This window comes from Dunckerocampus dactyliophorus, chromosome 12 (genome assembly GCF_027744805.1).
Source record: "Dunckerocampus dactyliophorus isolate RoL2022-P2 chromosome 12, RoL_Ddac_1.1, whole genome shotgun sequence".
NCBI lineage: Eukaryota > Metazoa > Chordata > Actinopteri > Syngnathiformes > Syngnathidae > Dunckerocampus > Dunckerocampus dactyliophorus.
Genome location: NC_072830.1, coordinates 2,189,914 through 2,217,082, shown reverse-complemented (window position 1 = coordinate 2,217,082; position 27,169 = coordinate 2,189,914). Strand labels below are relative to the sequence as shown.

At 42.4% G+C, this 27,169-nt stretch overlaps 1 protein-coding gene across 2 annotated transcripts; it reads right to left on the bottom strand.

Moving 5' to 3' along the window:
- Nucleotides 1–7,581: 7,581 nt before the first annotated feature.
- On the bottom strand, nt 7,582–23,875 carry fxyd6 (FXYD domain containing ion transport regulator 6). Of its 2 annotated transcripts, XM_054794666.1 has the most exons (9): nt 23,676–23,875; nt 19,774–19,868; nt 15,864–15,917; nt 15,561–15,584; nt 12,215–12,250; nt 12,032–12,106; nt 10,398–10,434; nt 10,244–10,293; nt 7,582–10,125 (listed from the first exon to the last, which is right to left on the bottom strand). In XM_054794666.1, the coding sequence occupies exons 3-9, from the start codon at nt 15,910–15,912 to the stop codon at nt 10,088–10,090; spliced, it is 309 nt and encodes a 102-aa protein (XP_054650641.1). In that variant the 5' UTR covers nt 15,913–15,917; nt 19,774–19,868; nt 23,676–23,875; the 3' UTR covers nt 7,582–10,087. The 2 variants fall into 2 exon arrangements, with proteins under 2 accessions (XP_054650641.1, XP_054650640.1); XM_054794665.1 differs by lacking the exon at nt 19,774–19,868 and having other exon boundaries at nt 23,676–23,871.
- Nucleotides 23,876–27,169: the final 3,294 nt, after the last annotated feature.

Here is a 27,169-nt window from a genome sequence, read left to right as displayed (position 1 = left end):
GGCAAGACACGAGAGACAAGACAAAGAAGAAACAATAATAAATAAACTAATTTGGAACAGATCCTGTCAAATTTGTAGTGCAGTAATACATAAATAATACATAATCATTTATTAAGTCCGGTCCTGTGTGTGTTTTGATTGCTCCCCCTATACTGTATATACTGCATATATATGTATTGTTTTACTACACGACAAACTGCAATGCACACACATTGCTCACTTTAAAAATGAGCTTCGTCTTTCCAACCTCCCAAGACACAGAAAAATGAGGGCTTTTCTTGGCTTTGCTTTTTCAGTCATATCGTGAACGACACTGCAAGAAGCCGCTTTTCTTGGTCACACACATTCATTCATCCCAGCTCGTGGTCCTCATGTTCACCCAAGAGGACGTTGGGAAATCGTTTGTTATTCAAAATGCCCGTACGTTGCCAGGTTCCTGTATTCATGCTGGTATTGGGGCGCCCTCTTGTGTTGATCGATGTTACTGCAATACCTGCCTCCAGTGTGGAGGTTAGGTGAATTACGCGCATCAAGCCAACAAAACGAAACAAACACTGAGGACACACACACGTTTATTGATGACCAAAGCATTTTGTACTCTTTGAAGACTCTTGTGACAGTCAGCAGCACTGTTGATACATCGTAGCTCCTGCTTTGCTCAGATCACCTCAGTCCTCCTCCTGCTGCTGTCTTGGCTGTCAACAGTGAACATTTATTGTATTCGTGTTGCTGTTTTAACACATGCAGTTATTTCTTTACCTTTTTACCACAATTGCGGATTCTGTTACCTGCAGGGTGACAAATCAGAACAGAAGCTGGTGACACGTGCGTTCATATGGACGCAAGTGGGAGGTGGAAGGCATTTAATTATTGCTATGTGTCATATCCGAAGCAGCAGCTGTTGTTATTAGTGAGGCTTGTTTCTGGAGTCTGCAAAGTTGTCTGCAGATTCCAATCCCAAACAATAAACGTTATGTCGTCACAATTGAGCATTATTATTCGACCTGTGATGATGTGGTCTGTAAACATACAATGCAGCAAAAGCATACCAACCAAGAGAAATGCAATGTTTGCTCTCACTGTTGACACACTCAGTGCCGTATTTACCCCCCACCCCCACCCCCACCCCACCCCAAAAAAGCTGAATAACAACAATGCAAACATGCAAACACAAACTGTTGACTTACCTGCCAGCAAAAGAATAGAAAGGAACACAACGACTCCAACAAAGACCAGGCCTCCGACACGCAGCGTGTGGTAGTCTGCACATAGAAACATAGAAACATAGAAACATAGAAACATAGAAACATAGAAACATAGAAACATAGAAACATAGAAACATAGTACAGCATCGGCACTGCATCTTTCTCATTCCAGCTCTTCACTCCTCCTGTCTGGCTGCTCCCCTTCTAGCACCCGTCTCTCACTAAGGTTTGAACTGAAGGGGTTATAGGTCACTTACCATAAACAAAGTCGGCATCGGGGTCAATCTCAGCACCTGGGGTAGGACACCAGTCATATGAGGAACACCGTACACCCTTTTTACCTCCGTGCGGTATTTTATTATTGTGCATGAACTGTGCAGGAATAATTATAATCCCCTGAGGTCAAAGGTCAGTCAGCCATTGCCCACCACATCCTTGAAGGTGTGTTTGTTAAACATGTATAAATAGCACAATAAATCAATAAAAAACAACCTCTGACCCTGATGACAAAGGATGAGAAATACAATGATGCTAGTTTGAATGTGACTCAAAATGAAATGAAATTGTAAAAGAGCATGAAAATAAAACGGAAATGAAACAATGAAAAATGACAGGAAATAAAATAACCTGCTGCCCACATTGTGGATGAAAAAAGGAAATAAAATAGAACATTTTGGTGCATGTCATTTTGGTCAAGTCATTGAAGGGGTGTTTGTGAAACATGAAGCACGCTATGATGAATGTCTAACAATAATAAATAAGAACAACCCGTGCCCCGATACAAATAAAAGGAAAAACCCCAAATACGAGCGTCAGCATGCTCATTTAGTTTAATTTCATGTCATTTTTATTTGATTTGATTTGATTATGGATGAAACTGAAATAGAATAATAAATGATACATCATCCAGATGCACGTTACACTCTCCAGACACCTGTCTTATTTTGGTCATCTTGACAGGAGGGGGGTACAATATTGAAAAAAAAGACTTGTCTGCATGAAGGAGTGCATTTCTACACCACTGCACAAAGCACGTACGCACACACACACACGTGTTGAAAGAGGCTGGCTTGTATTGCTTGCATCTCTTTTCATTGTGTGTGTGCAGCCAATGTTGACGTTTCAGCTTCTCCCCGACAAACACTCGCTTGTGTGCTGCAGCCCGTCTGTGTCATGAGTGTTATTATATTCTATGATGCCACGTCCCCGCCCACGCACTCCTCTTCTATCAGCGGCTATTACGGCACCCACCTTTAGGAGACGACATGTTTTGTCTTGTGTTTGTGTGTTCCGCCGGCGAAGCTGCGGAGACAAACAATGAGTGGATAAAAGGCCTGCAATGCAAAACAACAGCCGCTCCACCCGTGCAGTCGCACGGGGCCTGAAAGGAAGCGCGTTTGCTGTGACGTGACCGATGTGGGTTTGAGCGTTAAAACTCCAGGTGTCCTGGCAGTCTGACCAGGAACGTGATTGTGATGTTTTTGTGACGCTGAAACTCCAATTCCCATTTTGCCTTTCAATCATGAACCGATGAACAAAGTGAAATGGTTCCTTTTCGTGGACTTCATTGCGGTCATTGCTCACCTGAGATGGAGGTTATTCATTAACACATCACAACTAGCATGTTCATTAACCTTGAACCTTCCACGCTTGGACGGCTGAGGGAATGAGGAAGAGCAGCCTGCTTGTAGCATTTAACAGAAAACACAAACTGATATTCACTTTCTTTTTTTTACGCCTGTATTTATCATGAATCTATTTCATTTTAATTGACTTTATATCTGTTTTATACGACAGACTAGCAGGGCCACATTGAAAAAACAAATCGGAGAATTTGACAATTTAGGAGAAAAAATACTCGTAAATTTATGAGAAAAAGTTGTAATATTACCTTTGACCTTCACATAAGAGCCACTTCTATAGCTGTCTCAGGCAATGACTGCTGCGAAGGAGTATTCAAATAATCAGAGATTTTGAGGATAAAGTCATAAATTGACAAGAATAAAGTTGTAAATGTGCAGCTATGACAAGGGGGGCCTTATGTGACCGTAATATCACAACTTTTTTTCGTGTAAATGTTTCACATTTTTTCTCTTAAATTCACAACTTTGTCGAAATCTCAGATTTGTTTTCCAGTGTGATTATTATGTGTAATAGTGTGGTTAGCATGTTGGCCACATGTGGAAGATCTGGGTTAGAATCTCTGTTGGGCGTCTCTGCGTGGAGGTTCTCCACGTGCGTGCGTGCGTGCGTGGGATTTACGGTTTCCTCCCACATTCCAAAAACATGCATGTCAGGTTCATGGGAGACTCTAAATTGTCCATAGGTATGAATGTGAGTGGGAATGGTTGCTCGTCTACATGTGCCCCGCCATTGGCTGGCCACCAGTCTCGCCTAAAGTCAGCTGGGATAGGCTCCAGCATACCCACAACCCTAGTGAGGATAAGCGGCATAGAAGATGAATGCATTGATGGATGGATATTATTCAGAATTCTTTTTTTTTTTACATTTTTTGTTACATATTTTCTATTTTTCTTCTCCCTATTAGAAGATGGGAACCTTTAAACACAGAAAGTGAACATTCTATGAGAAACGGAGAAGGTGTAGGATTAAATAAACCCTGCTTCTTCCTACTCCTTTACACACATGCCAGAAACAAACAAGCCATTATCGGTCCTTTTCTTGGAGGGTTGGTGGAGTTACTGTGGGAAATTCCTCCTTTAAAGACACAGAAAACTAGCAGTGTTCTTCCTGCCTTCTCAAACTAGCTCTACAGCACACACAGATCTATCACATTCAATTCTCATAAGATCTATTACGTGCAATTCTAGTAAGATCTATCACGTGCAATTCTAATACATGCAAATAGGAACTCACCTGAGCTGCACAAGTGTGTTAGCCTTCTGTTCAGGTGTGTGTTGCACCGTGAGTGTGTGTCCACAGGACCACCCTCTTAACACAAAAAGTATTTTCCCCGCCTACTGGCACATTTGGGCCTCTGGCAGCCCAGTTAGATATTTATAGTGTAGTCATAAAGTTTGAACTCTGAGGCCAATAAAGAGAAGTTCCATCAACCTTTGGAATCAGGAAGGGATCAAAGTTGTAGCAGGCACGCCGGTAACGATGACATGTACTGTATATGTAGTAGTAGTAGTAGTAGTAGTATCCATGTCATCATATACAGTACTACTGTCACTTTACGTGTCGTGTTATGTGAGGTGCCTTTTTTGTATGAACAAAAGCAGTGTACAACAAAGCCAACAAAGGAGGGAGCAGACACCCACAGGCAATGGTTAACTGAATCAAGGCACCGCGAAAAAGTTACTGTTATAAAACAAAGAAAAGCAGACTGGATGGCAGCTAAACAAGTGGGCACACTACTACGTAGAAGACACAACAAGTACCAGAAGACACAACAAGTACTAGAAGACACAACAAGTACTAGAAGATGCAACAAGTACTAGAAGACACAACTACTAGAAGACACAACAAGTACTAGAAGACACAACAAGTACTAGAAGACGGAACAAGTACTAGAAGACACAACAACTACTAGAAGACACAACAAGTACTAGAAGACGCAACAAGTACTAGAAGACACAACAAGTACTAGAAGACACAACTACTAGAACACACAACAAGTACTAGAAGACACAACAACTACTAGAAGACACAACTACTAGAAGACACAACAAGTACTAGAAGACACAACAAGTACTAGAAGACGCAACAACTATAATCCAAAAAGCAGAAGTGCGTCCTCTGAGCATGGAAGAAAGAACCGACACCTCCCATCTCGGTTTTACGTAGCCAGAGAAGGCAAACAAATAAAAGCAAATCACCAAAAAACACTGGCATGAACAGCTGTGGCTGTAGGCAACCTCCAGATGTTTTTTTTTTTTTTAATCAATCCACAAGATTTCTTCTGTGTGTGATGTGTGATACCACTGATTTAGTTTCTGATGCGATACTGAGTAAAATTCAGGCTGGTATCTGCGATAGCACTCCGATACGACACTCTCTGCAAATTCAGCTAATGTTGCGTATTTCATATGATAGCATAAATAATACAGACATTCAATTCATTGATTGATGGTATAAATGATTCGTTTAAGGAAATTAATAATCCAATAACTGATTTAAGGACGGTGACCCAGTGGCGACCGGTCCAGGGTGGACCCCGCCTCTCGCCCGAAGTCAGCTCCAGCATACCGCCGTGACCCCAGTGAGGACAAGCGGCATAGAAGATGGATGCATGGGTGGATATCAGTAATTTATTTATTTTAAACCCTCGAGTATACTGAGGTAGCAGGGTGATTTACAATATAGCCTAGCCAAGCTAACGTACAACAGAAAAAACATCATATGAAATATGAAATATGTGATAATTGTATTTTAAACAAGAAAACAAGAAAAAACACTCAAGTAAATGATTGATTATTAAGAACTACTACAAGAATGAAAACTTCATTCCCAATTCAAACACGGCTCCTTTTCCGAAAAGTCTTTCATACAAACATTACTTGAAATGACTCACGTACCAAAAGTATCAATATTTTGATTTGAGAATCAGTTTTGGAGCATGAAGAGCTGGTATGGGAAGTAGTGATGTTTCAGTATCGATCCACACATCACCAATTTCTGCATTTCAAGTCAGTGTACCTGTACTGTATAAGTATGAGTGGCTTTATCTACCTCTGCATGCTTTAAAATGTTAGTTTCGTTACTCAGCTGTTGGTGTGATAGTCATACGTGTTACACTTACCGTACGGTTGTTTGTTGCAGCACACTTTCCCTCCCCCTTTACACCCATTTCCTGCGGATGAACATGCATCAGGATCCCCATGAAGTTCATGCGTGAGCTTGAATCAAGAAACGACCAAGTTAAACTGACAAAGAGACACCGGGATATAAATAAGGGCCATTTGTTTGTTTTGGGGGTTTTGTGCCCCCCCTTGGGAATTAGAAGGTAGAATGATTGAAATTTTTAAAAAAGAAGAGGTCAACTTGACCTGAGGTTGTATAACAGTTTGATAACAAGTTTCTTAAAGGGTACCTGACATGATGTATCAACTTTCCTTAACTATGTTATATATTGTTTGTACCGTAATTACGTTCTACATTGTTCAATTTTGAAAGTGAATGGTAAATTTGCAAAAATGACATTTACAGTTGATGGCGGCAACCATGACGAGCTAACTCTCGCTGTTCAGTCTGCTTTCCGGAAGTGAAGCAATCGGAGTAGTATCACTCGGCTACACAAACATAACGGCGTACGAGACAGAGGATGTTTACAGTGATTATAGCCAGCATTTGAACGATGTGTCAACAGTTTTTGAGGAGAAAAGAAGAGAGAAACATTTGGAGATGAAATAGAGAACTTGCAGAAGATGGACATGAAGATTAGTCGCCTTCAAAAACACAGAATGCTTGTGAAAGTGTAAATTACTGTTGCTTATCCGAAAAATATTGTTTTAAATCAGCTTATTAATGAGCGTAAAAAGGTCTCTATAGCCCGATTTATATCTTATTTGGGTCACCGTCGCGGCTGCAGCCACTGCCCCCGCACCCTACCGTAGACATACACGGCTGGGAAAAGCTGCTTATATAACATGCATAATGCTTTACGGCCTTGTCGCTATCATGGAATAGCGTTTAGAAGACATTATGTAAACAAGACATGGCTTACTCTGTTCTGTGGCAACTTTGACATCGTTCTCCTTGTGTTTTCTTCCTGTGTACCGGCGGAATAGCATCCTGTTTCAAAATGCGTTTATACCATACGTTCGAGCAAAATGCTTCTTGTAAAGGTGGTTCCTTCACAGCAGTCGTCAGTGAAATGATCGCTGCAAAGAACAGCCATCTGTCGTTCATTCCCTGCACTTGCTTTGCCCATTGTTGTCTTAAACCTTCCTCTTTTGGAAAAGAAAACAAACTTACAGATCACTGGGCTACTATGAACATCCAGCAGCAACGCAACATTTTGCCATGACTACTATTTGGATGAAAAGTATACTGAGCCAAATCCTACCTCGGGAAGCACTTGTTTACAGTGCTTTAGCACCCCGATGACATCACTTCCATAAACAAGACTGAACAGTGAGGGTCAGCTCGTCATGCCTAGCGCCATCAACTATAGATGCCATTTTTTCTAATTTACCGTTGGCTTTCAAAAATTAGCAATGTGGAACATAATTACAAAGAATATATACCATATTTAAGCACGATGGAAGGACGTCCACTTCTGGTAATGTCTGAATGAACCGATGTTCAACCAGTGAGCGACCCCCGCTGACGTGAAATGGCACCTGCTGGTAGCCAATGGGAAAGCTAGGTGAGGTCTAGAGTCGTTGAAATGAGCAGAAGAAGGCATGGCTGTGAGTCTTCAGACAGATTTATTTCTATTAAATGTCAAAAGCACGACATGTTGCGACACAACAAGGCGTCATGCGGCGGCTGGACAAAAGAGTTTGTCGTCTTCAAAAACAGATATTCACACGTCAGGTGAGTGAAAGTCTTGACGGTCTCACTAGTGATGTTTTTTGGTTGTGAGTCAACACAACACAAGAGGCCTCTTTGATTAATAGAAAACCACGTGAGTGTCTCCAGGTGGACGGGTCATTCCCGGTGGAGGGTGCAATGGCAGTGAGACAGCTGATGCCAAAGTACTGCAGCGGATATTAGCAGACCCGATTGTCTCATATGACACGTTGACACACGTTGACATGTACATGTACATGCACGCTTCCTTACATTCAAACCTTATAGTTGTCTGTACTTTAATATACTCGATATAGATACATACTGTATATATATATATATGTGTGTGTGTGTGTGTGTGTGTGTGTGTGTTTGTATATGTGACGACATTTGACAACATAGGAAAACACGCAGTGAAATCCTGCACCGCTTTATAACAAGGGTACCCTTATGACTTTCCATGAAGGATTACACAAAAACGACACAACTGATCTGAAGCAAGAACCCGTTTTGGTGGGGACTGAATAAAAGTACGGTGGGTGGATCACTGGATCAGGTCAAGTAAGCCTCCTGTAAGAGTGTTGGCCAAAATGCTGGAATTCTGTTTAAAAGTGCTTAATAGGAGTGTGATAGGAGTACCAGATACTGGCACACAAGCCGAGAGCGCCCTCTGGTGGCTGTTAGTATGAGAAAAACATATATGCAGTAAGTCGCTCCGGGGTGTAAGTCACAGGACCAGCCAAGCCATGAAAAAAGGGCAACTTTAATACAGTAGTTTTAATGCTAATCATCCGATTGTCCACAAGTGTTTGGCTACTTTTACATATACAGGTGGTCCTCAGGTTACATACGACTTCTGTTCCTAAACTGGGATGTTCAGTAATCCCCCGTTTATCGCAGTTAATTGGTTCCAGACCCGACTGTGACAAGTGAATTTCCGTCAAGTAGGATCCCTTATTTATAACGAAGTATTTTCGTAGTTAGAGCAAAAAAAAAAACAACCTATTTACGACCTTCTAAATATGTTTTTTAACATTATTATTAGAGCCCTCTAGGCATGAAATAACACCCCCATAGTCACCCTTACACTCCTATTACCCAATATGGTAGACATAATAAGAGAAAATAAGATATAAATAAGACTCATGTTTGTTGCTGTAAATGTGTTCCCTCGGGGATCTGAGTGGGGAGCGCACAGGAAGTGGCATTGGGGGGGTCACAGTTGAGTTTTAGCTTGGCGTGGGTTACGGCCACAACAGTAGCCTGTGATTTTATTTGGGATTATCGCGCCCGTTGTGAGATAATGTTGTTCCGGCCATCAAGTCTGGTGCTTGTGTGTCTCACTGCACACTACAGTAACATTACTGACACCTTGCAAACCAAGTGCAAGAAATAAACGAAACACCAATTTCAAAAAAGAAGGCGTAAAGCACCAGCAAACGTTTCATCTCAATAATAAGAGCACTACACTGCCGAGTTATTACTGTCGCTTTCACTCTGTTAACATGCCCAAAGATAATGGCAGTCATTTGTTGCGTTAAAGAGTTTTGTCATTTCCGAATGTCTTTGAACGTGACACGTGTCCTGACTGTGCAGAGAGGACATTTGAGTTTGCTGATGTTGTTTTGGCGTAGCCACGGCGGTCCAGTGTAGTGGATTCTTTGATTGAGTCTGGTTCTTACGGACCAAACTCAAGTTTTTCATTCATTTATGGGGTTGCGGTCGTTGCAACCACGAAACAACGAAAGTCGGGGCGGCATAAACCAAGGAGCACCCGCACGCTGTGACTCTGCTCCGCCATACGTCACATTTTAACACAAGAAAAACTAAGTAACTCAACTGTAACTGGACCTGACTGAATGATTATTTTAAGGTGCGTAGTGAAGCCTGTTTTTTGTGTTACAAAGCTGTCCTCTGAAGTGGTGGGCGTATGCACGGGCTCATCTAGCTGGGGGCGGCTTAGAGGCTCAGTAACTTAAAAGCAGCCAATCATATGGGTACCCTTATTGAAAAGTGCTACCTAAAATTCCTAAAGTCTAACAGCAGTAGTGGGGAATACAAAACAAACAGGACCACACCACATGGACACATTTTCTAGCGTCATAGACCATCAAATTGTGTCAAAGGTGCTATGATATAATAGCCGAGACACACTACAGTACAGTACAGTACAGTCAAAGTGAAGGACGTCTACATGAAGGCACAAGGAGAGACAAGAGAGCACTGAGGACTGCTACGTCACAACGAAGCACGACTGGGCTAAAGGGTGTATGATTTCTGTACATATTGTATCACATCTGCTCATACCTCATGGTATCATCACTTATAGTATCATAGCAGTGGATTCACGTCAAATCGCATCCTCTCAGAAGGCAGTTTGAGCTGATGATGGAGGAGCTGTCTCAGTTTTCCGCCGGAGTCTCTTTGGCAGCCGCCGCAGCTACAAAGACCATAAAATCCACGTTTCATATCCCAGAGTGAGGCTGCATTATGGATGTGTGTTTAGAGCGGTGAGGCAGAGGTGAGGAGCCGACAGGGAGGTGAAAAGTTCATCTTACCCTTTGAGACGATGAGATTCTCCTCTTGCGCCTCCTCATCTCCGGGGGCCCTGCAGAGAAAGAGAGGAAGCACAGGTCGCCATGGTAACCAGATGGTGTCAAACGGCATAACAAAAGCGTTTTTTTTTTTTTTTAGGAGGGGGCACCGGCATACCTGGGCTTCTGGTTGATACTGCAGCGGCACCGTCGACCTTGAAGAATAACACACTGATTCATTGTGCTGGCCACTCTACACATGTCCTACAATTATGTAGTACATGGTAGTACATGGTAGTACTGAGTGTGTGATGTAGTACTAATTAGGGATCGGCTCACAGATATTATGGGATATCAGCATAACAATGAGATATCGCTTCACATCAGTATCAAATTCTCTGCCGATAATGATATCGGCATGCGAGTGATGACGTGCTCCACACACTTCACCTTTTTTTATGCCGGGGTGGGTAAGGCGCCTTTAATACAGTCGTCCAATTTCACGGCCTCGCTCCATCACAGTTTTTCCAAACATACAAATTCATCATTGCTGCTTGGTGGTGAATACGCCCCATTGGTAGTCAAAAAGATGCATATTTAAGCTTCTATTTTTGCTTGAAATTAAGCATAAAAACTAAAATACAAATATAAGGCATTCAGAAGACGCATTCAAAGATGCTGTAATATGCAGTACTCTGCACGGGTCGCTAGGTGTCAGTAATGTGACATTATGTTCCCTTGATGAGACACAATCCACAGCAGAAGCGGAAGATCTGTCCAAAAACCAGAAGTAACCAAGGAACAACAAGGAACTCCCCCAATGCTAGAAGGCCGTAAACACGTTTTCTATGCTCTAACTACAAAAATATTACATTTATGAAGAAGGAATCATACACAGAAATTCACTCTTCACAGTCGGGTGTGGACCTGATGAACTTACTGTACGTCGGGTCTAATATGTTCTGTTCATGCTGCGTTTATGCGTCATGTGCTGAATGAGCCCAGCTTATAATTTCACCATGTGCATTAGTGCTTTGTTCTTATACGGATGTTTGTGCCTCATAGAAACCTGCCAACCTCCCAAATACTGGAGTACAGTTGCCAGTATTATTTCAATAAATGTATTAATGTTACTTATTGTATCATAATTTCATATTATTTTTATTCTTTCCATCCATCCATCTACTATGCCGCTTATCCTCACCAGGGTTGCGGGGGTATGCTGGAGCCTATCCCAGCCTACTTCGGGCGAAAGGTGGGGTACACCCTGGACTGGTGGCCAGCCAATCGCAGATTTGTATTTTAATATATTATATTTATGTTATTTTGATATGTTATTTAGATATTTGTTTTAATATATTTGTATTAATATAAAACCACATTTGTGAAAAGACTAACCTGTCTTACTTGCTGATAGGAGGAGAAGGTGTTACTTAAGCTGACTGTTGTCATGGGTTTTTTGGTTTTGTTGACTATTTTCTTGGCACTTTTTCTAGAACTTCCATTGCGTATTGCAGTATTTGTCTTACTTTGCACAAACAGTGTTTGCTGTTTGTGGTATCACAGTCCAAGAAGCATCATGTGTTCATTCATTACACAAGATGTGGCCTGATATTAGTTTGGGGGGAAGAGATACAGGCATCGGTAATGAAGTGTTGGACAATATGGGCATATCGGCTATGGGCAGGAAAGCCAATATCAAGCATCTGTAGTAACAATCTAATGCTATCCAATGCAAGAAGTACGTGAAACCAGGCCTTGGCAAAGATGATAACGTGTCAGGTATTCATTGAACATGTGCAGTTTGCTTACTGAGGATGAGCAGGATTCCCAGTGTGAACAGCACCACGGCTAATGCCAGTCCACAAATCCTCAGGCTCTCATAGTCTACACAGCACCAAAGACAACACTTGTTTTATTAATAAGGCAAAAAAGGCTTTTATGCAACAGCTTCTGTTAATGGAAGCTATCAGTAGCAGCAAACGTGAGGCTTACCGTAGACAAAGGGGTTGTTCTCCTTTTCCTTTTCATCTACAACAACATATCAGAGTAAATAATTAGTCACACATCATCTGCACTGGTAAGAAGATGATTCAAGCTGCAGTGTCTTCGCCTCATTCACATGAACGCACGGGCGACAGTGCGCAGGGAAGCGACGGGAGACACAACGCCGAACGTTTTGTGGGGTTTGAGTTTTTTGAGAAGGCGTTTTAGTGATGCAAATGTTTTCATCTTTTGAAGCCAAACTCTTTACTTAATTGTCCCCAGCAACTAAGAGGAACTACGTTCTTCATCACAGAAATCTGACCAGAACTGGACTTAGGAGACCAAGTGTGGGGTAAGTGGCTGTTATTGGACTACAATGATGATGGGGATGTCATACAACTTCATGTCAAAACATCCCAACTGTCCCTTTAAGTGAGAGGAATTGAGATCTATCAGTGTGGAAAAAGTTTTAAAACATTTCTAAAGCTTTGGGACTCCAGCCAACCACAGTGATAGCCATTATCCACCAATGGCCAAAACATGGAACAGGAGCGCCCAGCCAACCAAAATGACCCCAAGAGCACCGAGAGGTCACAAAAGACCCCACAACAACATCCAAAGAACGGCAGGCCTCACTTGCCTCAGTTAAGGTCAGTGTTCATGACTCCACCATAAGAAAGACACTGGGCAAAAACGGCCTGCATGGCAGAGTTCCAAGACCAAAACCACTGCTGAACAAAAACAACATTAAGGCTTGTCTCAATTTTGCCAGAAAACATCTTGATGATCCCCAACACCTTTGGGAAAATACTCAAAAGTTGAACTTTTTGGAAGGAGTGTGTCCCATTACATCTGGCATTTCAGAAAAAGAACATCATAGCAACAGTAAAATATGGTGGTGGTAGTGTGATGGTCTTCAGGACCTGGAAGACTTGCTGTGATAAATGGAACCAGGAGAATGTCCGGCCATCTGTTGGTGACCTCAAGCTGAAAGCAACTTGGGTTCTGCAGCAGGACAATGATCCAAAACACACCAGCAAGTCCACCTCTGAATGGCTGAAGACTTTGGAGTGGTCTAGTCCAAGTCCTGACCTGAATCCTATTGAGATGCTGTGGCATGACCTTAAAAAGGAAAAGCCTCCAATGTGGCTGAATGACAACAATTCTGCTAAATTCCTCCCCAGCGCTGGAAGAGACTCATTGCAAGTTGATTGCAGTTGTTGCTGATAAGGGGGGCCCAACCACTGATCTGTATTATATATCTGGATAGCTCATTGGCGATGACTTGTGACGGCAAACGGCCGCCATATTGCTACTCGCAAAAACACTTCTCGGACAAGCTTTTGCATTCTTGGTGAACTTATTTTATTAATTCGGATTGGACACAAATTTCGCCTTAAGATGCCTGCATGTGCAGCTATTAACTGCACAAATCGCCAGTTCAAAGGCTGTGGACGAACATTTCACTTGTAAGTATGATTGAAATGTAGATTTATGATTGATCATTTAAGGGTTTTGCACTGTCGATCTCTCAGATATTTTCGATCGTGTAAAATTCCTCTGATTAAATGTATGTCCAGAATTGATAGGTTTATATAGCTCTATAATAGCTAAGAGGAAATGTACGTACTTTTTTGTTATATCATGATATATGTATTTCTTTAAGGGACGAAGGTTGCGTTACTTGAAGGAATGGGAGAATCTCCCCGCTTTTTAATGTCAAACATAGATGTTGTGTTAGCCTCTTCATCTGCTTTGTACACTATGTACGCTGTGCCAATGTAGTCCAGATGTGAGTAGTAAGATGGCGTCTCTTTGGCTTCAGCGGCTTGCACGGGCGGGTGCGACGTATGAGCTATTTAGATATATAATACAGATCAGGGGCCCAACCACTTATTAGCTTTAGGGGGCAATCACTTTTTCACACAGGGACATGTAGCTTGGATGTTTTTCTCCCTTAATAAGTTTCATTTAAAAAGGTGTTGAGTTGTGTTGTCGTTGACTAATATTTACATTTGCTTGATGATCTCAAACATTTAAGTGGGACAAATGTGCAAAAAATCAAGAAGGGGGCAAACACTTTTCGCACCACTGTTATAAGTACGTAAAGCAAATAGTAAGAACTGTTTTTGCAGGAAAATATGTATTTTTTAATGACATTTTGATTGTAATATTCAGACTTTATGCTTATAATTATAGGCGTGCTTTGTGAGACGTGTGAAGCTACTTCATTTGAGGCAAACTTACCAGATCGGGTCACGGGTCGGTCAATAACACGACTACGAGGTGGCTACTTGGGGACCATTCAGGAAGCATATTGTACTTGAATTAATGTTTTCAGAGTGAAGTGTGAAAGCTATGTGCTATTTTTAGGTATTTGATTATGTTTCGGTACGTTCACTTCCTGTGTTTAACTGGTAGGAGGAAAAAGAGCTGTGGGGTAATATTTATGCAGTGATGAGAAAAAGGGGAAAAAATCATTAAAATAACCCTATGTTATTAGTGAAACTATGTTACAATTTATAATAAATAAAATACATTTTTGAAAATTAATAATAGTATAAATAATAGTAATACATGGGTGCACAGTTTTTTTTATCATATATTTAAGTCACATTGTATTCAATATTTTTGATCATGATTGATAATGATTGAATGATAATATGATTATGGTTTACTCACATTGCGTTGCATCTTTATTATTTCCTTATTGTCTCTTTTTAAAAGTATTTCCTGTGCTCCTTATGCAATGACATACAAAGGCAACTTTTGTGTTTGTGTTGCACACAGCTCTATGCAACTTTATTCTAGTAAATTAACATTTTTATCATCTTTTTTGCTTCGCCCCACTTAAGCTGTGCTTCTTCCTACCCCTTTTCAGCCGTGTTGAACTGTGCAAGTGTAAACATGTGATGTACTTCGTCTTCTCTGACCCGCTCTGGTAAGTTTGCCTCAATCGAAGCAGCTTCACACTTCTCACAAAGCACGCCTTCTTCCTCTTTGATGTTGAATGGCGCTTGGCTGCTCAGTCTTTTGTCATCATGGAACAGTCCATTGTAGTGTGGGGGAGAGGGCGGCCGATAACATGAATTTAACTTTCTTTTTGTTCAGTTATTTGTTTGGTTAGCATGCTAACATAATTATACATGAATATAGTTGGGGGTGCTGCTGGCTGTGGTGGCCCTGGCCCGTGCTGGTTGGGGGGCCCCCCAATGTTTGGGTGCCTCAGGCGATTGGCTACTTTGCCTTAATGGTAGGTCCGCCCCTGCCTACATACAGTAAATGCATATTAAACTCATGAGTTGTAGTGATGTCATCATGTGTGTACTCGGGTACTCTTGATGAGTGTACTCACCCTGAACATCCACGTCTGCTACAGCTGACAGTCATCCACATTAGTCCCAGAAAAAAGAACACACAAACAGCATCAGTTGACGAGTGAACAACACCACAAGCATCAGACATCGTCTATTTGTGGGGTGTCATCATTGTGACTTCACTGAGACTTCACACACTCCGTCAGTGTGTGACAAACACAAGGAGCCAATGCTGTTTCTCTCGCTCAGGCATCCGGCGCCCCCTTGTGGACGCTCAGCCTCCATGCACGCCTGCGACCGTGTGACAGTGTTCGGGTGTGAGAGTAGAGGAGCGCACTTACCAGCCACACACACCAGCAGCGAGGAGAGGACGAGAGAAATAGTTTCCATGGCAACTGTTGATATAGGGCAAATATAAAAAGGGACAAAATGAGAGAAAATAAGCAGTTTTAGGAAGGTAGCTCAAGCCACTTCATTAGGTACGCGTGTAAAACAAGTACACACGCATGATCATCAGAATGCATGACAGACACTAAGTCTTATCAGACAGACATGGCAGTGTTGTGGTAGCGGGAATGTCAAGGCATGCACTGCAAGTAGGAGAACATATGATACACATGATGTACATGATGCACTGTGTATCAGACGTGATGCGTGACCGCTGGTGGTGTGCGACTAGACTGCTCTCTCTTGGGCTTTGAGTGTTATTGATTAGCTTGTAATGTGTTATAGATTAAGATTGTAATTAGATATGTTGTATAGATTAAGCTCACCAGCAGGTAGCATGAAGACAATAATGCTTTGGATCCATCCGGATGTGTTAGCTTAGCGGCAGGTTCTGACCTCCGCCAAGGTCGAATGGAATCAGCAACTGTACACTCTTAATGCACATGGGTCGTAACACGAGTCAAAGATCTTCTATAACACCAAGGCGCTCTTTAAGAATCTACTAAAAATACCAGTCAGAGATTCTCCATAAAACAGGAGTGTCCTGCTGTTTTTAAGAATCTACTGCAGAAATGATAGTCAAAGATCCTCTATATGACAGGAGCGCTCTGCTCTTTAAGAATCTACAGCAAAAATACTAGTCAAAGATCTGTCATGTTCCGCTATTACTTTGGCGGGCTGCACTTCCGACTGGGAGGAATCTGCAGCCGCTGCACCGCAGGTGGTTGCTACACAGCTGTAGGCAATTAGCGTTTGTGGGCTTTAAAAGCCCAGCGCCGCCTCGAGTACGGCGCCGGCTCATTGTCTGGAGTCATGTCGCATGCGCGGTCACTTGAGTATACTTACCTCCTGCAACTACGAGTATCGTGTCGCAGAGCCTTTTTCCTCTGTCAACTTTTGTTAATCCTGCACACCTGTGAGTACCTGCACCTGCATTATTAAAGTTTTTATTTGCACTTTCGAATATCCGACAGCAACCAGCCCGTCATCAGATCGTGACAAGATCCTCTATATGACAGGAGCGTTCTGCTCTTTTTAAGAATCTACAACAAAAACATGAGTCAAAGATCCTCTATATGACAGGAGCGATCTGCTCTTTTTAAGAATCTACAACAAAAACATGAGTCAAAGATCTTCTATATGACAGGAGCGTTCTGCTCTTTTTAAGATTCTACAGAAAAAATACTAGTCAAAGATCCTCTATTTAAAAAGGAGCACTCTGCTCTTTAAGAAGCCACAACAAACAAACATGCAAGTCAAAGATCGTCTATATGACAGAAGTGCTCTGCTGTTTTTAAGAATTTAAGGCAAAAATGCCAGTCAAAGATCCTCTATATGAGACGTGCATTCTGCTGTTTGCTTTCCAAAGTTAGAAAGGCCTGAGTACCACAGGGTTTTTTTTCATTTCACATTAAGAGCCAGCAAAGATGTTCTCTTTTTCTGGCAGAAATTAATCTTTGCACGCTCCCCACGGACGCCACATGACCTTGGCCTATTTTAGTAATGTAGGTCCTGTGCACATGCATCAGTCATGTCACACATACTGTACGCATTTAGTGGGAACAACTGCAATGACATCTTTCGGGTTAGGGTTAGGGTTAGATTTAGGGACAGGGACAGGGACAGGGATAGGGACAGAGATAGAGACAGGGACAGGGACAGAGATAGGGACAGGGATAGGGACAGGGACAGGGATAGGGATAGGGATAGGGACAGGGATAGAGATAGAGACAGGGATAGGGACAGGGATAGGGACAGGGACAGGGATAGGGATAGGGATAGGGACAGGGATAGAGATAGAGATAGAGACAGGGATAGGGATAGCGACAGGGACAAGGATAGGGATAGGGACAGGGATAGAGATAGAGACAGGAATAGGGATAGGGACAGGGATAGAGACAGAGACAGGGATAGGGACAGGGACAGAGATAGAGACAGGGATAGGGATAGGGACAGGGATAGGGACAGGGATAGGGATAGGGACAGGGACAGAGATAGAGACAGGGATAGGGATAGGGATAGGGATAGGGATAGGGATAGGGACAGGGACAGGGACAGAGATAGAGACAGGGATAGGGATAGGGACAGGGACAGAGATAGAGATAAAAAATGAGACAGGGATAGGGATAGGGACAGGGACAGAGATAGAGACAGGGATAGGGACAGGGATAGGGATAGGGACAGGGACAGGGACAGGGATAGGGATAGGGACAGGGACAGAGATAGAGACAGGGATAGGGATAGGGATAGGGATAGGGATAGGGATAGGGATAGGGATAGGGATAGGGATAGGGTTCGGGCCATCATGCAGTAGTATGACATTCTTCCACTAATCTGTATTTATTTTTAAATTGCTCATATAAATGGGAAATCATTTTTGGGGGGTGTTCTAAGAGGGGAGGCTCACAGTTTCGAAGTAGTGCTTAAAGCACTTCTCTAAGCAAACCTGATTGGAGGAAGAAGACGTCATCAAGCCAGATTATTATAGTGATGTCACATTAAGATCACATGCAGACCATAATAACAATACTAATAATAATAATCATGCTTTGTTGTGTCATATTGACAAGTTCAGGTCATATCATTCAATAAATAAGTCTCGTACTTGAATGTGCCATCTGTCTGAGTGCATTTATGTCCTTCAAGCCAGCAGACCATTTGTCTATCTTTAATTGTGTTACTGCGTCAATTAGCAGCACTGGCCTTCCTGTCCACATGCTATTTGTTTGTTTTTCAGTAACACGACTACGAGGTGGCTACTTGGGGACCATTCAGGAAGCATATTGTACTTGAATTAATGTTTTCAGAGTGAAGTGTGAAAGCTATGTGCTATTTTTAGGTATTTGATTATGTTTCGGTACGTTCACTTCCTGTGTTTAACTGGTAGGAGGAAAAAGAGCTGTGGGGTAATATTTAGGCAGTGATGAGAAAAAGGGGAAACAATCATTAAAATAACCCTAAGTTATTAGTGAAACTATGTTACAATTTATAATAAATAAATAGAAAATAAAATAGACATTTTTGAAAATTAATAATAGTATAAATAATAGTAATACATGGGTGCACAGTTTTTTTTTATCATATATTTAATTCACATTGTATTCAATATTTTTGATCATGATTGATAATGATTGAATGATAATATGATTATGGTTTACTCACATTGCGTTGCATCTTTATTATTTCCTTATTGTCTCTTTTTAAATGTATTTCCTGTGCTCCTTATGCAATGACATACAAAGGCAACTTTTGTGTTCGTGTTGCACATATTCTACACCCACGCGGTCTAATATGATCCAATAGAAAAGCAACATATCAGGAACAAGAGCTATTGCTTGAACAATGTGTTTATCAGCGTGACCCTTGTCTGCCCCGGAGAGCAACTGCACTGCAACATGCAAGTTTCTAACATTTCACCTTCCCTTGCAAGTAAAATACTAGCAAGGCTGCAAAGCACAATAAGAAACATACTCTCACAGGAGTCATGACTTCATCAGAACTGAGCGTTGTTATTGACATAGTGTACCTAATATTGTGTCTTTTAAGGAGGTATATACCATCATAAATCATGTCATCATCGACTCTGTCAATAAACACTTCCTCAAGGTCATAAATATATTCAAGCAGATTTGTATTGCTGCTTAACTTGAATGGCTGCTAATGCAGACTAGTGGCTTGGTCACTATTTTTTTTCCAGAGGGAATGCATGTGTGTGTGTGTGTGTGTGTGTGTGTGTGTGTGTGTGTTTGTGTGTGTGTGTGTGTGTGTGTGTGTGTGTGTCTCAGACAAAAGGATCCACGTCACCTAAAAAGTGTCCTCCTCATCCATCTTTGTGCAAGGCTTTCTCCGCCATCGCTGTGGAGCCGCAGCAATTTCCACAGCGAGGGGCTTCCCTGCTGCTGGATAAACGCGGGTAGAAAATGGCAGGCGGGGTTGATGGTGGCCTCATAATGGGAGGTTGAGGAGGAAATGAGGAGGTGAGGATGGACAGATGACGGCATGTGAGCAGGGCTGTGAGGAGACAGCGTTTGAGGGAAGACCGTAGAGGATTTTGGGGTAGTGATGGCAGCTCTGGGGGACAACTGGGCTCCATTTGATAGGCAAGCTTGAGAGCACTGATGCTGTCATTAATTATGGGCTGATGAGATTATACTATTACAATATGGTTCTCGTTTCTCAGTCCTTCTAATTGCACGTGTGGGCTGTAGTTTAGATTCCTGTGATCGGTAACTACCGTACCGACTCTTAAACTGCTTTATATTTTAAATAGGGCTAAACTTTCAGTCCATTTCGGTTCCAAAAAGTATGTATTCTGGGTTACCAAGAAACAAAAGGCCCACGACAAACAGTGCACACTAGCATGGTGTTACGGCTGTGCAGCAAGTGCAAACATGAATACAGTCAAACCACCGGCTTTCCAACGCCGTTCAGTTTTCAATGAAAATCTTCTCAGTTTTCGTACACTGTCTAGTGTCACTGTCACATATTGGATTACTAAATTGTTGCATCCAGTGGTCATACACAAGGCACACCGACGTGTGGCGCTGTGAACAGACACGCAGACACGCCAAACCATAGAAGAAGAAAGAACGCATGTGCGTGTGTCCGTCGTCTACTGCTTTCCAATGCTCGTCTCGACTTATGACAAAGTAGGAGTACATGTGCGTCATTTTGGGAGTATAAGACAGGAGAATACCAGGAGAATGTTGACAGTGGAGATAATCAGATATGATGATGTCCTGTCGTCAAAGCTCACTTGTGGTCACGTGACGGCAATGTTGCGCTGACATCATCTTTTTTAAAAAAGCAGCAGATTGCTCGTCTATACAGAAACAACGAGCCGGTGTTTTCAGATTTTCCCAGTCTGGAAGCCGTTTTCAAAAAACACTTTTTTAGCTCAGCCACAACGCCGTTTCTGTGTGGACGAAAAAAATAAAATACTTTGCCGTTTTGACCTGAAAACATTTCCGTGTGAATAGCCCCTTACATATGGCTGATGAGGAAATACTGGCAGACACACAAAAGATGCACTGCGCCCACTCTCACACAAGCTTAACTTTCACTTTATAGAGGGGCGAGGCAACAAAAAGTCATCTCAGTATGTTGAAAACCAGCAATGTAATGTTTGCCATTGCACTTTAAATTAGATTATACTTATCTAGCGTGGAAATTATGCCACATAATTGTTACGTCCTCTGTCAGCAACGAGGCAGAAACTCAGTCTTTGCCGTCCACACGTACACTCAAGCCGGAGTATTCAAAATCTCCACCCTGGCCGGAGTTTCCCCAAAAGCTAAGGTTTTAAGGACATTTTTTGAAAAATTGCGATGGAGTGACGGAGCAATGTTCGAGCCACGTCGAGGCGAGGGACAACTGGATGCAGGAATCCCTCGCCACTTTCCACTTTCCAAAAATATATTCAAAAATAATTGCTGTTGGTGGTTGAATATGGCCTATTACTAGTACTAGAATAAGCATACTTAAGCAAATTGTACATTTTTTGGACTAAACGACTCATTTTCAAGCATAAAAATGGTTAAATGACCTAAAAAACAAATATAAGGCATTCAGAAGACGCATTGAAAGACGTTGTTGTAAGAAAGCCCATAATTTACCATGTTTTGTGTTGTTTCTGCTCCACTGATAATGTTTAGATTTGAGCGTTGTTTTGTCCCACTGTGTTCGGCTGTCAGTGAATGCACCGCAGTAGTGTGCTGTTGCGTCAGTTGAAACGTCTTTTTTATTACTTCTCCGACGCTGTACAGGCACCACATCCTACTTTTCCTAAGTTAATGCTGTGCGTGAATGCATAAAGGTGAGGTTTAATTCAGTTGATAGAGCTGTGTGAGCTCTATTGTACACTTTGTTCAGTGTAACTCTTGTTTTCATTAATGCTAATATTAGCATTCAAGCTAACTGTATAGCGATTTATTATATTAATAAGCATCATATTGACTTAATTTCCTTATTGAATTCTGTATTTCATGTGCCTTTGGCTAATCATTATGTTTATGTGTAATATTGGTTACATTAATTTACTGTTTATTTATTCAGTGACATTTTGTATTCTTTGTATTGTTACAGTACCACAGCATAAAGCCTTATAAAGACCACAGTTTACCAGTGCTTGCTGCCGCTTATTGACCAAATCCACCAAACAGAGGACAACTTGCCGTGTTCTTTGACTTGAACACACATCTATACCTTTGACCGCTCCAAACCAGTGCATCCTTGGAGGCATCTCAACACCCTGAGAACCCTCTCCGTTTCAGTTTGGATACGTAGCATTCCACACTGGTCGCTAGGTGTCAGTAATATTACGTAGATTAGCCAGTAGCCACCGCAGTAAAGTAAGTACTGTCCAGTAAGGGGAGTAAAAACTCTTTCCCCAGTGTTAACCTGCGAGTCTACGTTATGTCTTATTTTCTCTTATTATGAGTACTATATTGGCCAATATTGTATTGTATTGTATTGTATTGTATGTACTTTATTGATCCCACAGCGGGGAAATTTACTTGTTACAGCAGCAAGCAAGCAAGACAAGTAAAGAGAACAGTAAAGTAAAGCACTACAACATGGTTCTGGTGGTGCAGGTGTTGTAGAGCCTGATAGCGGTCGGTATGACGGACCTGCGGAACCTCTCCTTCTTACACCGTGGGTGTAACAGTAATAGGAGTGTAAATGTGACTGTAGGGGTGTTATGTCATGGCTAGAGGGCTCTAATAATGTTAAAAACTGTATTTAGAAAGTGGTAAACACGTCTATGCTGTAAGGAGACATATTGCATTTCTAAATAAGGACAAGTCATTTATCATGGAGCCAATAAACCTCAATCCACGGGGGGTGACTACCATACCATGAGATGGATTTCCGTCTGATATGTTTGGCTTTTAAAGTCGTGCAACACCCAGATCAATACTAATGTTAGCATACATTAGCCCATTTATCTCTGGCAAGTGCAGGTTTTGCACGAGACCACACCCTCTGACGTCACTGAACTGCATCTCTATTAGCAATATAGAATACAGAGCTGTTTCTCCACATTGTGCAAAATGTCATGACGTCACAGGGTTCCCCATGTTTACATCAACAAAATGTGGGACTCCCTATTGACAGGCTGGCTACCACTGTGTTACATTACCATGGCAACCACATTCTATATGTGCATTTATCACGAGAGCAATTGTGGCGCCTATATGGCCAGAGGACTCACAAAGGGAGGCGACTCCTCAATGGAGTGAGGGGCGTGGCTCTCATTCGATCATTACAATAAGCAAATTGCACGCTGATAACAGACCCCCCCACCCTCCCAAAAAAAAGCTGCAGACCGGAAACGAAGCAGCACATGCATCACGTCATGCGCCAATTATAAAGCAACATCTCATCCGTGACGCCTCGCCTGCCCCATTCAACCTGTGGAAGTCCATGGTCCACCCCCCCACACTCTCCACCCTGCCCCGCATTTGCATTATATAAGCGTCACGACTTGTCTCGCTTTGTGTGCATTCTACGATCATCTGCGGCAGTAACGAGGCAGTAACGAACGTGGCGGGCACTGCTGCAAGGGAGGCACCCCCTCGTTGGGCAGCACACACAAACAAAACAAAACAAAAAAACAGTCATATGCGATGTAGAAAAACGATAATGCATCCCCTGTTTCATTGCAATCTGATGTCAATAACCACAAGGATTATTTGTGAATTTACCTCTTTTCTCCAACAGGTCAACGACTGGATAATCCACCCACTGAAATCACTCAGCTGCTCTCAAAAAATGTTCTCATCTGTCAAAATGTGCACGCGCTGGCCCTGGAGGAGAAGAAGAAGAAGAAGAAGAAGAGAGATGGGATGGGATGGACAATAATATGATCTCCTGGAATGACTGCTTGTTTTTTTATTCATACCCGCTCCTCCTTCCCCCCCACCCTCGCTCTCTCTCTCTCTCTCTCTCTCTCTCTACAGGTCAGCCAGTCAAGACAGAGCTTTGGGATTTGTATTTTTAAGCATGTATCCACACAGTATACCTGTATGGCCATGCAGGAGGCTCACACTGACATGAAAACGAAAGACACTTGATGCATGTAATAAAAGTGTGTATAATGATGTTAGACACACACGGTAAAGTCTGAGATGTTTCCCATCTCTGCAAACATTTATTTATTCCAGTGGAACAAATACTCCCACTATAGAGTGGGTGTAATGGAAATGGTCTGTTCCAGGGTCAAACTGTGGCCACCATATGAGCATTACGTTAACAGCCACCATTTGAATACCTTTAATAAGCAGAATATAAATATGTTGATTTTGTAAAGCATCTCTGAGTATATTGACAAGCATAAAATAAAATGATGAAAGCAGAATAACAATTATGAGGTGTGTCACGTCACAGAGGCGCCTCTCTTATGTTTTCGATTGCCACGCAAGTGGAAAAAGAAGTGAACCCCTGGAGAATGTAAAAGGAATAAAAAACTGGTTTGACTTCACTGATACAAAAGAATTAAAATTAAAATTCATAACTCCTTGGCGTTCATGACAAAGGCGTGTGTCATGCTCTGCACTGCAGCGCACCTGTAACCAAGTAGTCACCTTGTTGCCAGATTGTCTTCCTTGTTATCCTGCTCACCTACCTCTGTCTGGCCTTGTACCCTTACCCTGCTTTGTGGTCTGCTCTGCAAGTACGTATTTCCAGCAGTGGACACCTGTAGTTATTTGAACTTTTTAGCGTCTTTTGTTCTTCTGTTTTTGTATATTTTCTCCCTGCTATTTTTTTGCAGCAGCTTGAGTTATTTTCTAGTTTCCTTTTTGTGTACCTTTTTTTCCTATGATTATTTTTGTTAAACTTTTTATTGTACATTTCGTGTTTTTCCCTCTCTGCATCTTGGGATCCAAAACCCGGCCTTACGTTGTTGCTGACAGCACGTAAGTGTAAAAATAAGTGAACCCCTGGGAAATGTTAACAGTAAGACTGCCTTGACTTTACTGACAAAAAAGATTTTTACAAAATAGTTTTGTAAAATTGAATGACACAGGTGTTATGTTGCAGCCCGAACCCCAACCTTGCAGATGCAAAGAACACAGTGTGCAGCACCCTGGAGGATCTCAGAGGGAAGAAACTTTAATCCACTCTCTCAGATGGGAAAAACCATGCCTGATGTCAGGCATAGAGCATTTTGAAATGAATAGAATACATTGTACACATTACCTACTGCATAACTTTTCAGGCCCACAAAACTTTAGTTTGTTTTGCGTGTGTCTGTCAGAAGTGGATAGAGCAGCCAAAGGTTGTCAAGTAAGAGTATCTGTTATGATTCGGCTAAGCCGGGTCTTGGATTCCAAGATGCGGAGTCGAAGCAGTCCGTGTAACAAGTTTATTCAACAAAACAGGTCCACAAGGTGGGAAAATACAAAACAGAAATTCCTCCGGACCTAGTCACGGGAAAAAATAACTAAACTAAGGTTGCTGCTAGCACGGAGCAAAACAAGCAGGGGGAAAAGGTAATTGAAAATGCTGCACAGAAAGGCGGCAGAGGAAAAAGTAAACTAAAGTCGCTGCTGAGAACCAAGCAGCAAACAAGACACTCAAATACACTCACCGCTACCATAAAGACGAACTGGCGGGGTGTACAGAGGTACTTGGGTAAAGACACACAGGGGGCCAGAAACTAGCTCAACACAAAGCCAAGCTGCTGGGAGGCGCAGGTAACAATCGGGCCCTGGATGACAGGCTGGCTGCAGCTTAAGAAGGCCGCAGGTGATTGAACGCAGGTGTGTAATTGGGCTCTCTGGCAGCACAGGAGATGTGCTTCAACAGACCGCAGGTAGAGGGCAGCAGAGCAGCATACAGAACATGACAGTATCGTTACTAACAATATTATATTACTGAAGTAAAAATAGACATCCAAATAATTAAGAGTAAGAAAGTATTTGGTGAAAAACAGCTGAAGTACTGAGAAATTGTTGAGTAACGTCTGATTTATTTGTCAAATAAGAACATGAAAGTTAATCAAAATAATCAGCAAATCATGTCCTTCACCACTTTAACAAAAAATAAATTAAATCTTTAAAAAAAATTTCTAAAATAAATCAAGGCACAAGAAAATGTGTGTTTTTTTTTTTTTTTTTATAAAATATGTAATACAGACGGGTGGAGTAGCCAACAAAACTGATTTAACTGATTTAAGAGTATTGTTACTTTACAACAATTTTACTCAAGTAAAATTTCAAAGTATATTGCAATACAACCACTCATTAAAACTATTTCTATTTATATATCATTATTTATAATGACATATATAGTGTATATAGTGTAAGCATGTGCGACGTCAGGAGGAGATGGCAAGATGGGCCAAGGCAGTCGCCCTTGGCAAACAGGGACTGTGGACACGGTGGGAGAGTGTTGAAAGGAGGAGGTTGAGCTGGAAGGATGTGTGGGCCATGGAAGCAAGGGGCCTGAGCTTTGCCATCAGGGCCACATATGACGTCCTCCCAACACCAACTAATCGCCACCAGTGGTTTGGGGAAGATCCCGGGTGCGTCCTGTGCTCCACGCCAGCCTCCCTCCGGCATATACTCAAGGGGTGTAAAACCAGCCTTGCTCAAGGACGATACACTTGGCGCCATAACCAAGTCCTAAAGAGCCTTGCTGCTACACTGGAGGAAAAACGAGCCAGCACCAACGCCCTAGCACTGCCAACGTCTAACACTCAAACAACACCACGGGCAACGGCCTTTGTCCGTGAAGGGGCTACAGCTAGCAGAAGTAACTCAACTCCAGCAGAGAGAAGCCAGCTGTCCCTTGCACGTGACTGGAAGATGCTAGCAGACATTGGCAAACAGCTGGTGTTCCCCTCAGAGATTGCCACCACCACCGTGAGGCCTGACCTGGTGCTCTGGTCTCCCTCCATAAAGAAGGTGTACATAATCGAACTTACCGTACCCTGGGAGGATTCTATGGAGGAGGCTTTTGAGCGGAAGCATCTGCGGTATGCCGACTTAGCCGCCGACGCAAGGCATCGTGGCTGGAACACGGAAGTCCGCCCAGTGGAGGTTGGGTGCAGAGGGTTTGTGGGAACATCCACCACAAAACTGCTGAGGGACTTGGGAGTTAAGGGCAAGAACCAGCGCGCAGCCATCAAAGCTGCATCGGAGGCCGCAGAAAGAAGCAGCCAGTGGCTCTGGCTGAAGAGGAACGACCCCAGTTG

Bases quoted from the DNA above. Each gene is read 5' to 3' on its own strand.
- fxyd6 (XM_054794666.1), bottom strand. From the start codon at position 15,912: ATGGAAACTATTTCTCTCGTCCTCTCCTCGCTGCTGGTGTGTGTGGCT. The intron at 10,294-10,397 runs GTATGCCGGTGC...CTTTCTCTGCAG, and splicing joins AGTATCAACCAGAAGCCCAG to GGCCCCCGGAGATGAGGAGG. The intron at 10,126-10,243 runs GTAAGATGAACT...TGGTCTTTGTAG, and splicing joins GAATCTCATCGTCTCAAAGG to CTGCGGCGGCTGCCAAAGAG.